We start from the raw sequence: 22,465 nt of genomic DNA, 5'->3' as shown, positions 1-22,465 counted from the left end.
AATTCAAATAAAATATTGTATTATAAATGACCACGGCTGTTAACGAAATGCCACACTGCTGTACTACCTACAGCACACAATTTACTATCTTTCTTTCAAGATCAGTATACGAGCAGTGCAAAGTGACTCGAACCCTGGCCGACCGATGTACAGGATATGAAGCCCCTTCCGTGAGCCCCACGCCCTGAGGACAAACTGCATGTGTGTCCACTCTCCAGCTCAAGCTGGTGTGTGGTGAGTGTTCTGGCGCACAATGGCTGCCATGCATCACCCAGGTGGGTGCTACACATTGGTGCTGGTTAGTGAGGTTTCCCCTTCAATGTAAAGTACTTTGGGTGCCTTGATAGAGCCCCATATAAATGCAAGTCGTTGTTGTTGTGGTGTTGTTGTTGTTGTCGTCATCGTCCAGTAGCTGGTCCTCTTACCCAGCAGGTTTCCTGAAAAGTTGACAGGCAGGACGATGCCGACGGAGAGCACGCCCACCACCACTAGCAAGCCGATGATGTGGCGCTGGAAGGACAGGTAGTGCACGGCGTCCTCCCCGCACTTCTCCCGGATTTCATCGTCCCTGCAGGGAAGGACAGAGAACACAGCGCATTGGCAAACATAACTCACTGCCTGTGCCAACACAGACACACCACATCCACGAGAACATCTTAAGGTAACCCAGGGGAACCACATTCACTCTAACCATTGTGAGTTAAACAACTACAGTATGAACAAGCAGGGGGGTCTTCTCTTGCGTATATGTACAGTATACATGCATACATACATATATGTATATATACACACACACACATACATACATACATACTTACTCACTCTCTTTCTTGCTCTATCTCTCCCTCTACCCCTCACATTCTCTCACACACACATTTGCATCTGTTGACACACATTCATTATCAGACATTATAGATAGGATTAATGGGAGGCCCAGTAGAATTGTAGGATGGAAAAAAAAAAAAAAAAAAAAAAAAACTCACTTTATTCTGAAGATGGCTGTTAACCAGGAGCAGAAGCCCTGCAACACAACACACACAGCAGATTAATTAATTGAGATCAAAAACATGCCAAATGAATAGCCAAGAACTACAAAAGATCATGTCCTTCCCAAACCATAAACACAATATTAGTCTGTGAACACTGAGAGAAAGCGTTCTCGTTGTGTGTGTGTATGTGCATCTGTGTGAGACAGGGAGGGGTGTTTAACTATCTGCAGACATCTTGACAAATATCATCAATACTCATTACAAGAGCACGCACGCACGCACGCACGCACGCACGCACACTCCTTTCTGGTTGCCCCTGGAAGTGCTTACATTGTCTCTCTGGTCGTAGTCGACGGAGCTGGAGATGGAGGTAAGGCGCTCGTAGCGGTCAGGCGTCTGCGACTGCATGGCGGACGCCACACTGCACAGGAGGAGAAGGAAGAGAGCCACAGCGTCAGAGCCCGACGACTCTCCTGCTGGCCAACTGGGCCCCACTTCAGCCACCACCACACACTTAAGCTGAGCCTCCCCTTACCTGGGGAGCTCAACAACACCCATGATCTAAATCAGTGTCTGACCACGCTCTGAAATGACCCTAGGAGGCTACCGTACGGTAGGACATTTCATTAGTACAATGAGAGAGCCACCGGTAGTGTGGGTCAGGCCGACGCTGTGGTGACTCGCTTGTTGCACTAACCTGCGGGAGCCTCTGTGGAGTCATTTCATGCAGTGGCAGTTAAGCATCCTGACACACACACACACTCATCATTGGGTGACAAGTGCATGTGTGTGTGTGTGTGTGTGTGTATGTTTGCACACAAGTTAGGCGATAGTGGAAGACGTCTGTGTGAGAAGAAAAGCACCCGGTTACCCATGTGGAAGGTAAGGTCATGCAAACTACCACACACACACACACTCTAGAAAACACAAACGCACACACCCGACAGAAAAGGTTTAGTGAAGATTAAACACAAACTGAAAGACTAGAGACCCACCACCAGTCGGAAGAACGGTGTTTGTAATCCTGCTCCACATTGGGTGACCCCCTTGCTCTGTTTTAGTCGACAGGAAATACTGACTACAATACCCATAATCCCATGAGAATAGGGACCAACAGTGGAAACATATTCATATCTTAGGGCTGACTTGTTTGGAATGTCTAACATCAGGAAATACAACTTCCTCAGAGAGTTCAGGGTGGGTTCTAATACAGACATCGACTGAAAAAGGGAGGAGGGTTACATGTGTTTTTAAGCAACCAAAGGGGGGGGGGATGGTTCCTACTCAACCACGGGGCGAAGGCTACCTTTACCTTTCCCTGTGCGCGTCCTGCCTCTGTGGGGCAAAGGGCACACTCAGACAGGCCGAGAAGCGCATGCTTTGTGAGAGAAGTGAACACACACACACACACACACACACACACACACACACACACACACTGATTACAAAAAATGTGGACACAGATTGAGACAAGGCCCAGATTGTACTGGGTAGAGAGTGATCAGTAGTGCAGCTACAGACACGAGAGGGCCCTTCCACTGAGAGAAAGACATAAAGAGGGTGAAGAGGGGCTGAACGGATCTCATACCGTCTAGAAACGAGAGGAAGAGTGTTAATTTGGAAAGGTAGAGCAGTGGGAGAAAAAAAGAAAGAGAGAAGGAGACAGAGTGGCGACGTGGAAAAAAACAACGACAAAAACAAAAACATACTATTCCCGTTCGTCCAGGCGCCGGTACCGTTGATCCTGTCTTCAGAACCAGAAAAAGAAGAGGGAGAGAAATTTGAGTTTGGCTTAAGGGCTTTTCAACCCCTGGTGTCTGCAAAGAAATAGATTCCTGTCAGCTCTTTCAGAAGACCCCTCCCTGCCTGTTACGACCCCAAACTGCGAGGGGTACTGCTCATAACATCTTGACAAAGGGTTTTAGGCATGTGGGACTGCATGTCCACAGAGTGACAGCATACAGACAGCCCCCTCGAAAAGACAGAAAGACCCTTCATCTTCACTGAACTGTGACCTTCACTGAACTGTGAGGTCTGAGCACAGTGCCCAAATGCTTCAGCTGGTCAAACTCAAGATCTGGACAGGAATCGCTTACTGGGTACAGTACACAAGGAGTAAAATATGGGTTATATAACATTGTACAGAACTTGGGGGGGGGGGGGGGTGAACATGCACCATACTACTTTCTTCATACAAGCTGAATGTCAGCTAAATCTCATAACCCATCATGACGCTATGATCACATGACTGCAACAAGAAGAGTGTGTGTGTTGTGTTGTGACTAAGACTGATCCATACTAGATCGTAATCTAATGAGTCATGAAGTGGGAATCGCAAAAAGTATGAACATCCAGCTGCCAGTATCTGCCACCATGGCGCTTACAGTCACAAGAAGCCTCTTCCCTAAAACTAAAACAAGAGTCACATCTGAACTGAAGATGAACCACTGGACTTCTGTGTCTGATTCATGAAGTGGATGAAAGTGCCTTCAGGAGTTCATAGTATCAGTGAGTTTAATGGCCTTTTTCTCTGCGCCTCAGCTGGGCCAGTCTGCCGGCAGGCCTCTATGGTGGGGCTCCCAGCTGAACAAATGTGGTGTGGGGTGATCGAGAGCGGCTCTCGCCCTGAGCAAACAAACTCCGGAGCACTCCGGTTTGCGGCGGCTACGCTCTCCTGCTGCGCGCTCGAAAGGCTACACCTTGTTTGGGGTTCTGGGGGTTGGAAATATCAGTGTGGGGGGTTGGAAATATCAGTGTGGGGGGTTGGAAATATCAGTGTGGGGCGCATCCCCCCCCCCCCCCATCACCCTACTCTATCTGCAGTAGAAGAAAGAGTTTGTGGTGTAACAGACTCTGTGGTATTGTAGCCGATGAGGACGTTAACACATACAGACGCCCATCAGGACCTCGGAGAAGTGTAAGGCGTTATCAGCCTTAATGAACATACAAGATGGATGAGATGTGACATTCCATAGAGATGAGGCAATTCCTGAGCATCAGTCTCTGATGTGTGACTTGCCTCACAGCCTTTATTTGAAAGGGGAGGGAGGGGGGAGGGGGCATACAATGTACAAATAAGCAAGTCATAGTGTAAATCCTGTAAAAGAGGCAAATGTCAAACCCTACAGTACACATATCAACTGCATGATTCATATGCAAGGTAGGCTGTACCTGGGAGGGGGGGGGGGGGAGTTGTGTCATTGGGCATGCTGTCTGAATTGCACAGACATGCTGCATCCTGGCTTACCTGTCTGCATCTGTGACCAGGGCCAGCCGACCATAGTCCCATGCCAGCTTCCGCAAGATGGAGAATACAAAGAGTAGAACCTATGGAGAGAGGAAAACATACATCCATATAAACATACCTATGTACACGTACCACTACAACTACCACTACTACTACTACTACCACCATAAGAGTATTTTCAGCTTAACTAGTGCTTCAAGTCCAGTAATGCATGAACATCCAATGCAATAGCATCCACCACACTGGACCATACATTTTCAAACCGCAAGTGGCAATTAATGCTCATCATTTAGTTGTCAGCTTTTGTTTTCCCATCCATCAGTTGATCCATTTAAATTGATGTAAAGAGAGAGAGAGGAAGAGAACGGTAGAGAAGAGAGAGAGAGAGATTAAGCAAAAGAGAGAGGGAGCGAGATAGAGAGGGAGAGAGCGGTAGAGAAGAGAGGGAGAGAGGGAGCGAGAGAGAGAAAAAAAGAGGGAACGAGATATGTGAGTGTTTTGAGTGGTACGCACCAGGAAGCACATGAAGTCAAGGGCGAGGACCGTGGGCACGCCTCCGAAGGGGAGACCCTGCAGCACAGTGCTGCGGATGCGGGCGGAGAAGCACCAGGTCTTGTTGTCAGCAGAGCTGGGGTCCACCTCCTCCGGCCTGGGCAGGGCCTCGGCCAGGCCACCAGCCCAGAGCCCCATCAGCACAGCCAGCACAGGCAGCAGCATTATCACTGCCGCATCCTGCACAGGGGTGGCGCAGGGGACACACAGGGGGGGACGGGAGGGATCGCACAGGGCACAGAGGATTGGGGGGGGGGGAATAACACAGGTTTAGCACACTTAGCATAGCACACAATTAGCATATTTTAGCATAAAGTTTAACACACCATTTGACATTTAGCACACTTAGCATTTAGCACATTTAAATGTAGCCTGAGCTTAGCACACTTTAACACAGTTTTAACAGTTTGGCATAGCAACACAGCCCAAGTTTATCAGCGCACTTTACCATCAGGAGTTCAGCACACGTTCATATGGCCTAAGTTTAGCACACGCACACTTTAACATAGCAGGGGTAAAGGCAGGAGGTGTCTTTCTGTACATGAGCATCAAGCAGTGCAGTTACATGTGAATCATTAAAGTCTAGCCGACATGCTAAAGGAACAGAGGTGATGATGGGTGGCATGAGCTTTCTTTCTCTCTCTACTACTGCAGTACCACATCAACACAAAGTTGAGTGGCATAATGGCAGAGCCGGCGAAGAAGCAGCAAAAACCCTTGACGGAAGATGCAAAGAAAAGGAAAAGAGCTTCAGACCGAGCGAGGGGGAGTTTCGTAGAGAAAAAGCATCAGGCTTGCCTGGTGTCCCTTTAATAAATTATTTACAAGACATGCTACATGCCCTACAAATGTCTTACACAGCACAGCAGACAACACACATCACACATCACACACACTGGCACAGTAGGCACTCCATAAAACACTAAAAATAAATAAATGTTTAGAAAGAGCACTGTGAGCCAAACGAGGCGTTTATGCCTCTGAGATAAGATCTCTGTTCAGCTCTACAGAGTTGCAGAACTCATAGAGCTGCACTGCACACATCCACTCTTGGTAAGGATCACCATTCCTCATCCCTCAAACCTTTTATTTGCACCTTCTTTTCTCCTTTACTGGATTGGGCTACCTTTCTGTAACAACAACTACCACCAATGGCAATAAAGTATGTCTAGCTGTGTACTTGAATTTAACCCTTAAAAGGTGTGGGTTTCTAACATAGATTTTTTGCAGAATGGAATACTATATTGAATTGATATTCTTTAAAACGTTCATTTTCCAACATTCCCGTACACCTTAGAGAATAAGTAGGTAAAACTGAACACTTCAGTGAGCATGTGTGTTTGATGTAAATTACAAATAAAAGGGAAAAGGCATCAGAAGGTCAGAAAGACACAAAAAGTAGAAAGCAACCCGGAAGCACTCTCAAAAAGTGTGTGTGATGGCATCTGAGACAGGCAGTAGTAGTCCACACAAGTCTCTCTCCCTCACACACACACACACACACACACACACAGTCTATTGGAGACTCACTCTGATGCTCTTGTTCCCTTCACAATGGGCTTGTTGATGGGACACAAAATAGCTAGCATCCCACGGACATTGCAGTGCTAATCGAGTTAGGGGCTAACCGCGTAAAACTCAGCCACATGGCCGTCTATATTACAGGCGGACGGCCTCCACCGTGGAGAGGGGGCAGTCACAGGCTCTGCGGGTCTCCGAGTTGCTGTTCCGCTGCAGCCTTGCTCCCGAGCGGCCAAAATACATCTGAAAGGCAGCGTCTGTGCTGGGTCATGTGACTACCAATAACTCATTTAGTCTCCAGGAGGCCTCTCTGAACAGGCAATTCAACTCAGCATCACACTGCAACACAACTCAGCATCACACTGCAGACAGCAGGCTAGGCTAAATACTATAAAGGGCTGTTGTCAGTTTAATTATTTACTTTTTCAACTTCTATTATTCTTTTCATTTTTGCTCTCCTTTATGCTGAGCGATACCGGTATAGGCAAGCCTTTATTTTTTCCATTAATGCCCAGGTCAGGCAAGACAAGGGGCTGTATTTTGCACCCTGGTGCATGGCGTAAAACTCATTTTCCACCCGCGCAAAGTTTAATTCCTTATTTTGCACATTTATTTTTTTAAACAATGCGGCCGGGGTGTGGCAATTAACAACTTAGGGAGTGGCTTAGCGCATTGTCTAAAAATCTCTATTGTACACCTGGTCAGAAGTCTGTATACTTCTGTTAATATATGTTATTTTAGAGCGCATTGTCAACAGTCATATTGGCGGGTGCACAACGCACCATCCTTCTATCATCCATGAACGCACACCAGCGCACGTCCATGCAAAACATTACAAATTGCACGATTACAATGGGAAACAAAATTAGAATAAAATATTACAAAATACTGTACATCTCATGATGAGTAGTTATTCACCATCATTTGCAAATTAGTAATGACAGTTAAAGGAGAATTCCGGTGTGATATTGACCTAAAGTGTGTTGAAACATGATACCGAGTGTGAACGTATGTCTCATAGCCCATCTCGGCTTGTCCCCTGCACTCCAAAATCTGGCGCTAGTTAGCCGATGCTACCAACAGCTTTTTCAATGGTGGTGCTTTGGCATCGAGCTAGCCATGCAAATAAATCACTGTTTTACACCATTTACGAGGCTCAATGTATCTCCACACTTCATTAGTAGACTTCCGAGGGCCCTGACATTTAAAACGAGACATTGAGAACTTTGAAAAAGCAGTGGTAGTTTACTTACAAGATGATTTATACAGACAGTATCTTCACGAAGTTTAGAGTTTGCAGCCATCTTGAATTTAGTCACGATAAGTCGAGCGACGAGTAAGAATGAACAGGTATGATAAGGGATCAGATTCCAAAAATAATTCAGTGGAAATGCATGGATTCCAGTTGCTGCTACAAGAAACTGGAATCCATGCATTTCCACTGAATTATTTTATAATTAGTGCGTCTTCAGCTGTGTAATGTCACGAGAAATAAGCAACTCCTCTGCAGGATAAATGTTTTTTTATCCAGTCATTTGAGCAATATTAGGGTAAGTGTTGCTTTTTTCAGCCTATGTTTTCGATGGTAACCCATTGTCAGTCAATAGTGAAAGTAACTGCATATAACTGTCTTGTCGCTGACTGACACCATGGTGAAGTTAGTTTCACTTTGCCAATGAGTTCAAATAATAGAGCAGTGGTTCTCAAATGGGGGTACGCGTACCCCTGGGGGTACGTTAAGGCACTCCAGGGGATACGTGAGATTTTAAAATATACATATATTTAAAAAGTAGAATCCATGCAAAAATACTTTTAAAACAATTATTTAATAAATATTTTAGAAAAATATAAAGTTCATAAAATTAATTTTATATTTCAGTAAGCTATTCAATTTCATTATCCTAAAAACCCAGAGTCCCCCCCATACCAGGATGGTTCGACCCAACCTGTCACATGCCACCCGCCATCTCCTGTCAATCAATGTCAAAACTCAAATAGGGTGACCAGACGTCCCGAAAAATTCGGGACAGTCCCGATATCCAAGCAGTTGTCCCGAATCCCGAATCCTGCCCTAATTGTCCCGAAAATTAAACTCAATCAGAATACTCAGTAGTTATTTTCTGATAAACATTAAAAACTGTCCGTAGAGAGGTTGAGTCGACTGCATGCAGCCCCCGACGGAAGCTAAGTGTCTGGATGCAGCCCCGGCTACTTTGTTTCTTTTTTGACGTTCTATAATTAGGCGCGAATATGCACTGATTTTAGCTCATTTTCATTCATTCCTTGAATGAACCCCAACACGCCGCTAAAAAGCAAAAGCGTCTATGCAGGTACCGGGAGGAGTGGGTGAAGGTACCCGTGGATTGACAAAGCCTTAAGCGACGAGATGAAAGCATTCTGCAAAGTGTGTAGAAGAGAGTTTGGTGTTTCTCACGGAGGGGAGGAGTCATGTGTGCAAAAAAAATATGTTCGGCCTAATGTCTGATGTCGTTTTAACATAGCCTAATCTACTTAATCTATACTTAATCTAACAATTATTTTGTATTCTTACTTAATGACCCATAGTTTTGGCAAGGCTTGTTATTAGCGTTAGGGTATTATCCTTATCCTGAAAGGTCTGATTTGCACTGTTACGCAGTCATTGTTTTTTTTTTTTTTTCACAATGACTGTGAGGCAGACTTGATGTTTGAATAAAAATGTGTTTTGGTACAGGTTTGAAAATTCAATTTCTTTTATAATCTTGTCTATGTAGGCCTACAACCCCCCCCCACCCCGCGAAAAAAAAAAAAGCGCCCCGAATTTCAGCCAATCTCATCTGGTCACCCTAAACTCAAACGATGGAGTCGTGGTTGAGGTGTAGCGGTAATTCGAGCTGGTTAGGGGGTACTTGGCTGTAAAAATATTTCACAGGGTGTACATCACTGAAAAAAGGTTGAGAAACACTGTAATAGAGGAGCGCAAATGCGTGAAGGCTATGCTAGGTTTTAGTAAAGCATGGTTTAGTGGAATGACTATTCCATACAGTCTCGCAAGCAGCCTCCTTCAAATGTGCTGTTGAATGTCAAAATACCGATGCATTTATTTGACATTGCGCTTTGCGCCGTTAAAGGGAATGACAGATGTCATTCTTATTGGTTTAAATGATGTTACGCCCCAAACACACCCATGACTGATTAAAAAGCCTAAGAACACCTTGTTGCGCCATGCGCTCGACGTTTGATAACGAAAACCCTCCCATGTGTGGACTGGACATCCTACTAAATTTGAATAAGCTTTTGACGAGTGACGATGCACTTTTGACTGTCATGATGGGGCCCAAATAATCAAGCACTGGCAAGCACACAAAGTACACAGCATAGTAAAAACATACAAAGCAATTGGCAACATAGATCAATGTACTGCAAAGAGTCTGGAAAATAAAGGGTAGCCTAACCGCCTAGAGAGAGAAAAAGTGGCTCTTCCCAGTGCCCAGGGCTCTACAGTGCGCCCATTTCACTCGCACATGCGAGTAAAAATAATTGCGTGCGAGTGCAAAAAAATATTTAGGCGCACTGGTGCGAATGACTTCTAGCCAAGTCAATGTTTGCCTACAAAATACACCGCAACATCGCAAAACATTACTGGTGCGAACCATAAAATCATGTCGCCAATATAGCATAAAAACTACACCTCCCATCAACGTTAGCAGTTTTCGCGTTGTGACTAGCCAGCCAAGATACCAAGTAGGCTAGAACTAATTTCTTCAATCCACCGAATTCATCGGATATATGAGGAACAGGATAAGATTCTGAGAATGCAATGAGAGAAGGAAAAGGTAACATGCATTTTAGCCCAGTTGATGTATTGGGTGCAATATGCATAATATAGCTGTAGCGAACAGTCACAAAAGTAGCCTCCCATAATAGTCTCCCGTTTTCTTCAAAGAGAGAACGCTACAGACAACTCCAGGCATCCATGCATGCTTGTTTGTTTTACACCGAATACAAGCTAAAGTGCAAAACGAAAGTATGCATAGGCCTACCATTTGACAACTGCCCCCATCAATGCAGATATTTCAAATAGATATAAATATCACTGATTAGACCATGTTGGGTTTTGTGGAAGAGAAAATTCACGGTTTTAGTAGTAGGCCTAGTATTGGGCAGTATGCAGTCAGAGGTCACCCATGGGCATATTAGGATTAGCTACAGGTGGATTCACAAATAAATAAATTGGCCTAGGGACCTACATTTGACAGGATAGCCTACTTCAGGCTATATGCAAATATGGCAATGCATTATATTATTTTACATTAACAAAATGTAGAAAAATAGACCGGACTGAAAATGAAGTATGCACTGATGTTCTTTAACTGTTGGCTGCAGTGTAAAGTTACATTATGTGTAAGTTAAGTATAGAACTGACTGTGCCTCCAGATTTTTGTCTGTGCTCCTAAATTGTTTAACTTGGGCGCACAAGTGTTCCTGGAAAAAAATGTTAGTGTAGAGCCCTGCCAGTGCCTGCCAGTGCCTGCTAATGGGTTTGGTGGAGGGCTATACATTAGCTTTTATGCTAGGAGATTAGCCTAGATGATTGGGTATTTATGAAGTGCTCCATTACTAAAGCCTGTTGTGACAGTTGTAAGCTCATCTAAACAGTCTAAGGTACCGCTGAGGTCATATTCATGTCATCACACAACAGGAAGGATAACAAAGGGCAGACGGATGAGACAGGAAGGTGATTGTTGATCATGTACGACTAACTGCTATTGTCTCCTGTTTTGAAAATATGAGAAGAATTTATTTGAATATGACAAGAATTGAACTACTTAAAATATGCTGCACAATATTCAGAATTCAAGATACAAAAAATCAGTTTACACTATCATGTTAATTCTAATATTCTGACATTCTGCCAGCTAAAGATACTACAAGGTGAACACTACTTAATTGTCCAGTGAAATGGGTGACAGGACAGCATGTAGGCCAGACTACTAAACAAATAAAAATCTTGCCTCTGATCCAACTTTTAATCCAACCTCAAGAGCCCGTCTCTTTGTTGTCACCACTAGTGTGCCCCATAAGTCATGCTTGCCTCTATTTGGAATAGACCTCGATCCGCCTTTCAACCTAGCCGCCACACAGTCAACAACAGAGCTGCCAGCTCAGTACAGCTTCACCTTACTCAGTGTCACCACGTTGCATAACCTCTGTTGTGACTCAACTGCCACACTAACAAGACTGTGCAGATGGAAGTGCATGACAATTAGCGTCATGTTGACTATGAGAATACCACGGATATAAACGAGTGTGTACTAATGTGTAATGTTACCGCAGGTGAGAGAGAGAGAGATGCAGTTCTGTCTGAGCATGCAGCACTGCTTTCTACGGTCATGTAGAATTCTGATCAACTGAGCCAAACTCAGAATGATTTTGACAAAGTGAAAGAACACTGAAGAAGTATAGCTTTAATGCACACCTGAGCATTGGTTCATGAAACAAGCTAACGTAACATGTTGCTGTTCAGCTTTTATACCCCTTGAAGTCATCATTGACCTGAGACCATCTGCCCAGGTCACCTCTGACCCTTAGTAATAGCGCTGTTTGTTTTCACTTAAACCATTCTTCTGTTTCCATATACTAATGATACTAACCATTCTTCTGTTTCCATACACTAAGGATACTACATAATTCAGTTTCACAAAATAATAATGTTACACAAAATAAAGATACTACATAAAAGATACTACACTACATGCACGCACACAGGCACACACAGTGAGAGCATGTCTTGGATGCGTCTCACCTGGTCTCTCCAGGAACCAGACTGGAAAAACTGGTTAGGGAGAGCATAGCCTAAGCCCTGCGGACGAACACCAGGGAGGAGCAACCCAGTCAGACAGACTATGTCAGGGCAGATACACAGGCAAAGAGGAGAGAGAGAGAGAGAGAGAGAGAGAGAGAGAGAGAGAGAGAGAGAGAGAGAGAGAGAGAGAGAGAGAGAGAGAGAGAGAGAGAGAGAGAGAGAGAGAGAGAGAGAGAGAGAGAGAGGGAGAGAGAGGGAGAGAGGGGGAGAGAGGTGAAGGGTGAAAGTATGATAGGGAGTGAGAGACAGAGAGAGAGGAAGAGGGGAAAAATAAAATAAAAATGGTGAAGGGTGAGAACAGAGGGAGGGACAGAGAGAGAGAGGGAGAGAGAAAGAAGGAATACAAGAGAAACAGTGAGAGAAAAACTGACAACGAGAGAAAGAAAGAATGGCTAAGGGAGAGAAAATGAGATATGACAAAAGACAGAGGTATAGGACCATGGGAGGAAAAAGCACTGGGCAGCCTGGGCCACTATAAAGAACTTTATCAATGTGAAGACAAACAGTGCTCTTATTCGGACAATGGGTGTTGGAGTGTGGGTGTGCGCACTCAGCCCTCAGTCACAAACTTGACACAGATCTGCTTGGCAGCATGCTCAGACATACCAAGAACACGGAAACTACTACAACCACTATTCCCTCTCAAAACAGCCTGACGAGATCCATCACAATCCACAAACATTATGGGAGACAAAAAAATTAGGATACATCTTCGGAATGATTAGACCAACAGTCTGGGCTTAAGGCAAAGCCACTATATACAATTGTCCATTTTCAACTACTAAATGTCCCAGTGCACGCCTTAACGTTATTAACTGAAATTAACGTTAACCCGTAATGATCACCTGAAAGACAGGATTTTAATGGAAACATTAATAAACTAGGCAATCCAGCAGTAGCCATGGACTGCTGCCACAATCTTCAGAGTCTGTTTAGAGCGGCGTAGAGTCAGTGTAGTGGGCTTGTGCAGAGCGGCCTCGAAGCGACAGGCCTCCTTTCTCCCCCTCCTTGCCCTGACATCACTCACAAGGGACACAGAACAATAAACAAACGGAGTTCAGGCAGTTCAGGCGGCCCTGCTTCGGCCCACTGCGGTGGAGATGCCACCCATTCCGTACTGGCACTGACACTGGCGTGCCAAGGACGGGGCATTGGACGAGTCAGCTAGTGAAGGATGCATGTTTTTAGACTGTCCAGCAACTTTTCAACAAACTCCTTTACCAGTTTCAGTCTTTTCATGCATGTGAATCCGTTCTTGTGAAAGATGGTGGACCTTCCCGATTACTCAAAATAAGGAGGACTATGGGTGTAAAGATACATCAAATCCATGGTTTGGTTTATATCTTGATTCTTTTTTGCCACGGTTTAGTTTCTACCTTGGTTTTCTTTTTTTGGGGGTGGTGGAAATGAAACTGAGAGCTCAAAGGACTATCTGTATTTGAATCTTTGGGGCTGGGGAGGGGTGTGTATTGCCATTCTGTCTTCTCGAACCAAAACACAAGATCATGGATGGTTGTTTCACAATTCTGGTTGTGGTATGCATATTGTTACAGGCCTAAGTTACGTTCGGACTAGGTGTATTTTTTTCGCAGCTGCCGGCGTCCGTTTTACATTATAATCCTATGGAGTAGACTGTGTTTTCAAAAAAGTCTTTAGCTTCATTTAAAATGTAATTGCGGGCGTCTTTTTCTGCAGCTCAGAGCTGTTTTTAAAGTTGAGAAATTTTCAACTTCTAGCGGTAAAACGCCCTACGTCAACCTGTTTTTTGACAGCTGACCAATCACAAGCTGATAACCGGAAAAAAACCCCGCTTTTTGGAAGAAAGACAATGGCAGATTTTTAAAAACAAAATCTGAAAAAGCGGTATGCACAACTTCTCTTGTCAAAAAAAGAAGTCAAGTCTGAACATACCCCAAGGCAGAACTAGGACCATGGGTAGGCACAGGAGCCTTCACTGACAGTAGGCACATATGGAGCTCTTTTAAACCATTCTAAAACATTATAAAAGATTAAGATAAGATTAAGATATAAAAGATATAAAAGACTGAATTACCCATTTAGATTAACTGTAGTGTATAAGTGAACCATGTGTTGGAAAGTATTATTACAGGTCATTAAGAGAGGGCAAAACCTAATGTCCAGGAGTTATGAAATCACTGGATTTAGGCTAATCACATTCACAGGCTTTGCCTAAATGCACTCCAGAGAGTCATTGCATTGCTGTCATGGTTTCACAATAGTGTACACTCAGACACCAACAGAGCACATGAAAAGAACCCGGTGCCACCTCACCTTCCAGTGCTGTTGCCATGGCCGGCTCTCACCACGTACAAACACAAACAGAGCTAGATGGGGGCAGCGAGGTGGACCGCCTCACATGTTGCTGCTTTACTTTAACTTTGCTTTAGGCCTGAAGGTCTGCAACCTAAACGTTAGTGATGATGACTGATCAGCACAGCAAGGAATTCAAGGTACACATACACACAGACACACACCTCTATTTGGGCATGGCAATATCATGCGTGTTTGAAGTATTTGCTTAATTCTGTGTACAGCTTATCTGCTTGCCTCTTCCTCCACCCTTCTGCATTTCTATCCCTCAGCCCGGCCAGTCTCCAGCAGACGAGTACCTGATCCTAAGCTGGGTTTAGCTTATGGTTTCTTCCTGGTAAAAAGGGGGCTTTCCCTCGCCACTGTTGCACTGTGCTTGCTCTAATAAGACAAGGTCTAGGACTATGCAATGTGCTTTGAGACAATATTTGTCTATTGTGAGTGGTGCTATATAAATTCCTAAAGCTCAACTGAATAATCTGCCCTGGTAGTGAAACTGACCTGGGAACAGGTGGCTAGGTTAGCGGGCAGCTGCTTGCTCCCAACAGACAAGACAAGACAAGACAAGACAGCAGAGATTGGGAACAGCTGACTCACAATTGTAGATTGGGCAGAAAATGGCCAGAACTGAGGAAAAAGCTCCAAGGCTAACCAAACTGTTGAGTGTGTTCTAACACAATGTATACACACTTTTCACAAAAGTTTTCAAAATGGATCTTTGAAATCTATGAAAAATTAAGGATATCATTAACATAAATCTGTGAAATTATTGTTGTGAGACAACCTAAAATATCAACGTAAATGTTGTGAGACAACCTAAAATATCAACGTAAGCCTCGATGTGTGACTTCCAATTATGAGAGCCAGAAAAAAAACACACACAGGCTGAAACACGCCGTCCCAGTGAGAAGTGAAACAAATGCCCCCTGAAGAGCTTCCCTTTAGGATAAAACTCACATCCCGTCTCTGTGGGATCCAACAGGTTCAGTTACCCAGCTATGTACTTCTGGGTATAGACCCTTTCAACAAGGTAAACAAAAACAATGCTTGAACATTCTATTTGGGCCCCAATCTACTTCCTCTGCATTAAGATAACATATGGAATGTTAAAACGGAAGTCTTGTGGGGCCAACTATGATGCTGATAATGGAACTCTCTTGAAAGGGTCTATTCAAGATCAATTGTTTATGAGGTTGATTGCTCTGTGCGATCATGATCGCTTTCAAGCTATCCATGCAGCCACTCCAGTGTTTCCCACAGAATTAGATTCAATTTGTGGCGGTAGCTGACTTGGACAACGGGGGGGGGGGGGTATTAAGATCGTCTTGGTAGTGTATAGGTCTAATTGAGTGCCTGTCATTTTAAGACGTTTGAGGGAACCCTTGCAATTGTAACACATTTGAAAGGCTGCTGATGTGTGGATGCAATTTCTAACGTTTTCTACATAGTTAAAATAAAGGTTCACGTACTTCTCCTTGGGACAAGCACTTTTGAATTTTGGAAAACACTTTTCCATTTACATCGGGATTTTTTGCAAACATTCAGTGTCAGAGTCAATAAAATGAGCCCTGCAACGAAATTGACAAGCAGCTGTAAATAGGCTAAGCATGCTAAATTCGACATCCAAACAGTATTCTAACGTTAGCTTTGAGATACTGCTTGATTTCATAACTTAACTTAGTAGGCTACATTGAAGAGACTAAACTATGTTGTGATAAGACCTTAGCAGAGTTCACTTCAATGCAGCAGTTTTGAACAAATTTGCGCAGCATGGTCACGATGCTAAGCGGATTTAATAGCAATTTAGCCAGACGTCTTCTATGCAATGCTTCTATGTGGCAACAACAATCCTTCAACAATCGTGAATATTTAGTTAAATGCACATGCAGAGGAGTGGCAGCGGGCTACCAGAGAGAGCGGGGCGGGGCAAGGAAAGGCTGCGTGCATAAAAAGCGCAGCTCAATGGCAATGCAAGGATTTGACCTTATATTTAATTTAAATTAAATTAAAACATAGAATATTAATCTGTGGCGGCCAATTTTTATTTTGTGGCGCCCCGCCACAGATTAGTCAATGTATGGGAAACACTGCACTCTGAGAAACCATTGGCACAACAACAACAACAACCACCACCACCACCACTAAGGGGTACATATATCTAGATAATTTTATAAACTCATATTTTTTTTGTCTTGGTAGGCTTTTGTACATTTTAATCACTAAGCTTACTTAAGCTTAGCGACATAACGTGTGGATAACTGATAATTCATCTCCATGTCATATTGTAGGCCTATCATACTGTGTTGTGATCCTGCTGTTTTCCCAACCCTGTTGTCACTTCCAACAAACTGATAAACTAACACACTGGTCTTATGTCTCCTTCCATTCATGGGGGGGGGGGGGGGGGGGGGGGGACACAATGCAGACGAGTAGACGAGTTTACTCTAGTCTACATCATCAACCTTGGGGTCGGGACCTGTCACCTGAAATTCAAATGGGGTTGGCTGAGATATTGGGTTCTTACAATTGACCAGTACATTACATAAAAATATATACATTAAATAAAATAATAATAAAAACATTATATCCAAGTTAAGTAAGTAATTGGATTCTTCATTACAATCTAGCTATGTAAGCTAAAAATAAACGTAGACATCCCGCATGAGATCATGGGTAACAATGCTTGATCAACCTTTCAAACAAAGTAGCAAAACAACCAGGCAAGTTAGTCAAACAAACCATTTAGCTTGCTAGGACATTTGGGTATACAGCTCTCAACTGGATGTGACAGCAGAGATGAGATGCACTCTCTCACAAGAATGATTGGGGTTGCCAACGTTTTGTGACATCAAAATAGGGTCACCTGTCAAAAAAGGTTTGGAACCCCTGTGTAAATGTAGCCTGGCGAGCCAGACCCACATTAAAATGTAGGGTCTGGGCACTCACCGTTCACAGTGCTCAGTCCGAGGGGCTGGATAATCAGTTGTCTTTCAAATTCCCTCTGCACGCAATAGGATATTTGTTTTCAAGTAGCAGGGAATTCAAGCCAAACCGTTGCAACTCTGCCATCAATCATTATGTTAAGCCCACCAAACGACTCTATATATGATTTCAATGTCCTGATTAAGTTTCGATTTCTGGAGCTCACAAGCCAACGGAGAGTTGCTAGACTAGCCGCTAGGGGCGCGTCTAGATTTCTAGGCTAGTGTAAATGCGATTAAAAAAAGAAACGCATGAAAAAAAGTCAGTTTAAAAAAGAATCTAGATGTAAACAAGCTCTAATACAGTAAGTAGTACTTTGAAAAGTGCTATAAAAATAAAGATGATTATTATTAGCAGTATTATTATTATTATTATTATTATTATTATTATTATTATATGACTACTACTACTATTATTATTATTAACTAGATGTATCACAGAGCGGTACAAAATATGACCGCCGCCCAGTCCAGCACATTTTTTCCACAAAAATAAATCACGCTGAAAGGCATACATGATTCTAACTAAATTGCATTATCCACACTGAATTCTCACTGGTATCTGCTAGACAACAAGTACCAAAACATGATTAGTTCATAGATTTCACATGTAAAATTCATTTTATACAACCCCACCCCCATCTTGCCTGTTCATTATTCTGAGAAATTCTTGAATTGTGTGCATGTGTATGTGTGCGTGTACATGTTTATGTTTATATGTGTGTGTGTGTGTGTGTGTGTGTGTGTGTGCCTGCGTGTGCATGTGCATGCATGCATGCATGCGTACATATGTCTACTGTGTGAGTATGTGTCATACGTATGATTACTGTGAATGTATGTGTGTGCGTTTGTATCTGTTTATGCACATGTGTGCATATGGAATGGGTTAACATGACCCCTGGAGGCAAACATATGGAAAAAATTGGTCATCCTAGGCCCTACGGTTCTCAAGATATTCACAGAAAACTGTGTCTGCCCTACCCTCCTTTTGGGGGGGGTCCAGTCCAGCAGGGGGGGCTACAGATCAAAACGAAAAACGATGGTTCCATGCTATCCATGTGGGGTTACATGCCCACCAAGTTTCGTGTAACCCGGTCTTTCAGTGTCCCAGGAATCCTTGTTGGTGTACGGTCACTAAATGTACACATAAATTATTTTATTGTAAGGCCCCCCATGAACGAAAGTTCACAAAACTTGGCATGCTTTCGGAGGGTGTCATAATGATCCTACACTTTCAATTTCGTACAGTTTTGACCATGTCAGCCAGAGATATTGTGATGAAAACACTTAATTTTTTGCTTTTTCATTTTTAACTAGGTGGCGCTATACATGAAATAAGTGGTAATGGGATGGGTTGACATGCCCCCTATAGACCAACATGCAAAAAAAAGGTGGACCTCCTAGGCCCTACGGTTCTCGAGATATTCACAGAAAACTGTCTCCGGCAACCTACAGGCCAGTTGGTGTATAGTAACATAAATTAATTTATTGTGTGGCCCCCCATGAACGAAATTCCACGAAACTTGGCGTGCATTCAGAGGGTGTCAATGATCCTACACTTCCAATTTTGTGCAGTTTTGACTATGTTAGGTCACAGATACCTGTGATTACAACACCTCATTTTTACTTTTTTGTGTTTAACTAGGTGGCGCTATACAGGAAATGAGTGGTTATGGAATGGGTTGACATGGCCCCTTGAGATCAACATACAAAAAAAAGGTCCTCCTAAACCCTACGGTTCTCGAGATATTCACAGAAAACTGTGTCTGCCTTACCCTCCTTTCGGGGGTCCAGTCCAGCGGGGGGGCTACAGATCAAAACGAAAAACGATGGTTCCATGCTATCCATGTGGGGTTACATGCCCACCAAGTTTTGTGTACCCCGGTCTTTCAGTGTCCCGGGAATCCTTGACGGAAATTTGGACATGCGAAAAAGAAAAAGAAAAAAAAAAAAAAACTGACTAAACCTATATGTCCGCCCCTTCGCTGCGCGGCGGTCATAATAATAATGATACATTATTGAACATTATTGCTATTATAAGTTAGCCTGACGAGCCAGACCCACATTAAAATGTAGGGTCTGGGCACTCACCGTTCGTAGTGCTCAGTCCGAGGGGCGGTTGTAATCGGTTGTCTTTCAAATTCCCTCTGCACACAATAGGACAGCGTTATGAGTCCCATGCGTTTCCAAACAGCGGAGCTAGTTGGCTAGTTCAAACTTTTGCCAACTTAATAAAAGCTTAACTCGTGTCTCACTGTTTGCCAACAGCAACATCCATCTTATTTGTTTTCAAGTAGCAGGGAATTCAAGCCAAACCGTTGCAACTCTGCCATCAATCATTATGTTAAGCCCACCTAACGACGCTATACACGATTTGATTGGCCTGATAGAAGTTTAATTTTTCGAGCTCACAAGCCAACGGAGAGTTGCTAGACTAGCCTTGGCAGCAAATGTAATTTGCTGCCGCTAGGGTGCGTCTAGATTTCTAGGCTAATTAGAAGTTCAAAACTGCCAAGAAACCAACAAAGGCTCAGCACAAGGCAAAGCAAAGAGTACAGCCAGAGCCCGTCTACGGAGAGCCTCCCCACTCTCTATTAATCCCATACAAACCGAATTTGGCTGCAGTCCACCAGAGTTCACCTAGATGGCGATCAAGGGCAAGTCCAAAATACATGGGGTCCTATGGAGCTACATGGCTACATTTATTGTTTTCACCTATTTAACAACTGAACTCAGATTTTATTTTATTTTTCGCAAAATGGATATGGATTATCAATCAAAAGTGAAATAATCCGGGAGTCATGTCCTTTCGTTTTCTTACAGGTTGGGTCGTTGTTGCCCATAACACGCTAGCATTGATGCTATACTATGCTATGATCATGCTAATGAATGACGTCATTGACACGTTTGAAAGGCTTTTTAGAACAATTAAGTGTCTTTAAAAAATATAATACTCAACCAAGTGTATTGTCTTTGCCTCCCCTTTCGAATACAATATTCAAATTACTTGAAAAAACATTATATCCCGAGAAAAGTGGATTTTGAGGGGTACAGCTCCATAGACCTCCATTCATTCTGGACTCGCCCGCGAGCGCCCCTAGATGCAGTACCACACCGGAAGAGTTCCGAGAGTGAAGGTTCTCCCCTTATTAGACATTCTCTGGTACAGTTCACTTTATTTGAACAAAAGGCTCGTCCTCAACGCTGCTGGGTTCAGAGGCCTGTGACTCAGTAGCTCTAACCACTTTTGCACATGTGGCTACCTCCCCTGCATTATGGTCCAAATATGATTATGTAAACATCAAATGTAATTACGAAGTCACCTGATCTGGCTATCAGCACGGGCTACACACAGAGAGCGTGTTCTGATAATGCTTGTTTTTAATCTACGCAGATCAGATTGCTCTGACACATTTGCCGTGTCAGGTGAGTGGCCGCGCAGTTACCTTTTCTGACTGAACAGAGAGTTCTGACGGTTGAAGGCAACAATAGGCTACATCAGGTTGTCCAGAGAAACTTACACAAGAACCTTCCATACAGCTCCACGTGTTTTGACCAATGCAATCTGACAACACTCAAAATCCAATATCAACGTCTAGAATATACAGTCATCTATCAGCTCTAGAGAAGATAAAGGAAGGAGCATTGCTCTGATAATCTTCAGCAAGGAAAACGCTTCAGGGACAAGGGGTCCCGTCAACCATTAACCACATTACACATCATTACATCTGCTTCATGGACCTGAGAACTCATCTGACACACACATCTGTGATTTAAGAGGGTTGTCCTTAGCATCAGTCGACCAGCTAGAACGCTGAAGAGAAATTCAGTCACCATGGCACAGAGTCCCTAAGGCCAAAGCCATCCAGCTTCAAAAATAAAAGTCAAATAAATATGTAAAGCGAAACAAAACCGGAATAGACAGAGGAGGAGTGCAAAACTAAATATAATCTATAGGGCTAAGAGAAAAACAAATGAAATCGATCAATCGATGAAGGTCAATCAGTCCAAGCAAAGTGCTGCGGGAAAACCTGAAATAGTAGCCGAGCCAACACTCCATGTGATGGAAAGAGAAGCACCAGTGAGCCCTTATGAGTTACCTAGCAACTGAGGCAGCACAAGCCTTTGTGTACAGGGCGACACACACACACGTTGAGAAGAGATTAAGATGATTGGTAAAAGTGAGTCATGATGTGATGAGTTGCTGAATGTTGCTACCGGACATCAATCTGAAACCTGAGACCTCTCAGGTCACCATCTCATACGGAGACCCAATTCCCACGCATCACACATCCAAATGTGCTTAGTCACCGTGGCCAGGACAGCACGTTGCCACTTTGTAAACATACTGTGGGAGTTGATCAGGTGCACCCACTGACTAAGAAACAGTTAGTTACACGACACTGGAGCCCAAATTACGACAACATCCATTCCTAGAAAAAGCAACACTTTTATTGCCTATGTTGACAGTGTTGACTCGCTGACATATAGCCGAGCATAAATAGAGGACTTGCTATGGACTTGTGATAAGTAGAGAGGACAGTGAGGGTCACTCGAAGCTAGAGGTGGGAACCTGATGGATTAAAGCTTGTTACTGGCTCTTGTGTGTGAACTCATGAGTGGAGATGGATATGAACGCTATGTAATGCTACGCTGATGACCCTGGCAGTCTGCCTGTCTGTCATTGTCCACAGTATGTCTGTGGATAAAAAGCACGGCGTGAATATTTTAAGATGTTCAAGAATGGGCACTCTAAATTAAGCATGAGAGAAATCCACACCCTCAAGAGCAAGGAAAAAATGCTTCAATCCATGATCTGAAAATCAGCTCAACGATATTTTGAAATAATGACGAAGAATAGTGATTAGATGTTACTTTTAACTTGGGCCTATATGCAGATGGCTACACAATTTTAACATGACTTCCAACTACTCCCAGGTACCCATGCCAGCCACAAGTCTGAACAGGGATCTTTGTCAGGTTTCCGGTTTCTAGGTAA

At 43.6% G+C, this 22,465-nt stretch overlaps 1 protein-coding gene across 4 annotated transcripts in view; it reads right to left on the bottom strand.

Annotated features, from left to right (window-relative positions):
• Positions 1–22,465, bottom strand: part of tmem63ba (transmembrane protein 63Ba) — a 56,713-nt gene that overhangs the window by 32,202 nt on the left and 2,046 nt on the right. For 2 of the 4 annotated variants that reach the window (XM_042066361.1, XM_042066362.1), the window contains exons 2-7: positions 4,750–4,968; positions 4,237–4,316; positions 2,302–2,367; positions 1,320–1,410; positions 984–1,021; positions 426–568 (exon numbers count right to left, since the gene is read on the bottom strand). In XM_042066361.1, coding sequence (XP_041922295.1) covers positions 426–568; positions 984–1,021; positions 1,320–1,410; positions 2,302–2,367; positions 4,237–4,316; positions 4,750–4,953 — 622 coding nt within the window. In that variant the 5' untranslated portion in view covers positions 4,954–4,968. Of the gene's footprint in view, positions 1–425; positions 569–983; positions 1,022–1,319; positions 1,411–2,301; positions 2,368–2,698; positions 2,738–4,236; positions 4,317–4,749; positions 4,969–22,465 lie in introns of all 4 variants that reach the window. The other 2 variants (XM_042066363.1, XM_042066364.1) reach the window with 2 other exon arrangements.

Source organism: Alosa sapidissima, chromosome 16, assembly GCF_018492685.1.
Source record: "Alosa sapidissima isolate fAloSap1 chromosome 16, fAloSap1.pri, whole genome shotgun sequence".
In the NCBI taxonomy this organism is placed as follows: Eukaryota; Metazoa; Chordata; class Actinopteri; order Clupeiformes; family Clupeidae; genus Alosa; species Alosa sapidissima.
Note: the sequence above shows the minus strand (reverse complement) of the source record. Positions and strands in the feature narration are given on the sequence as shown.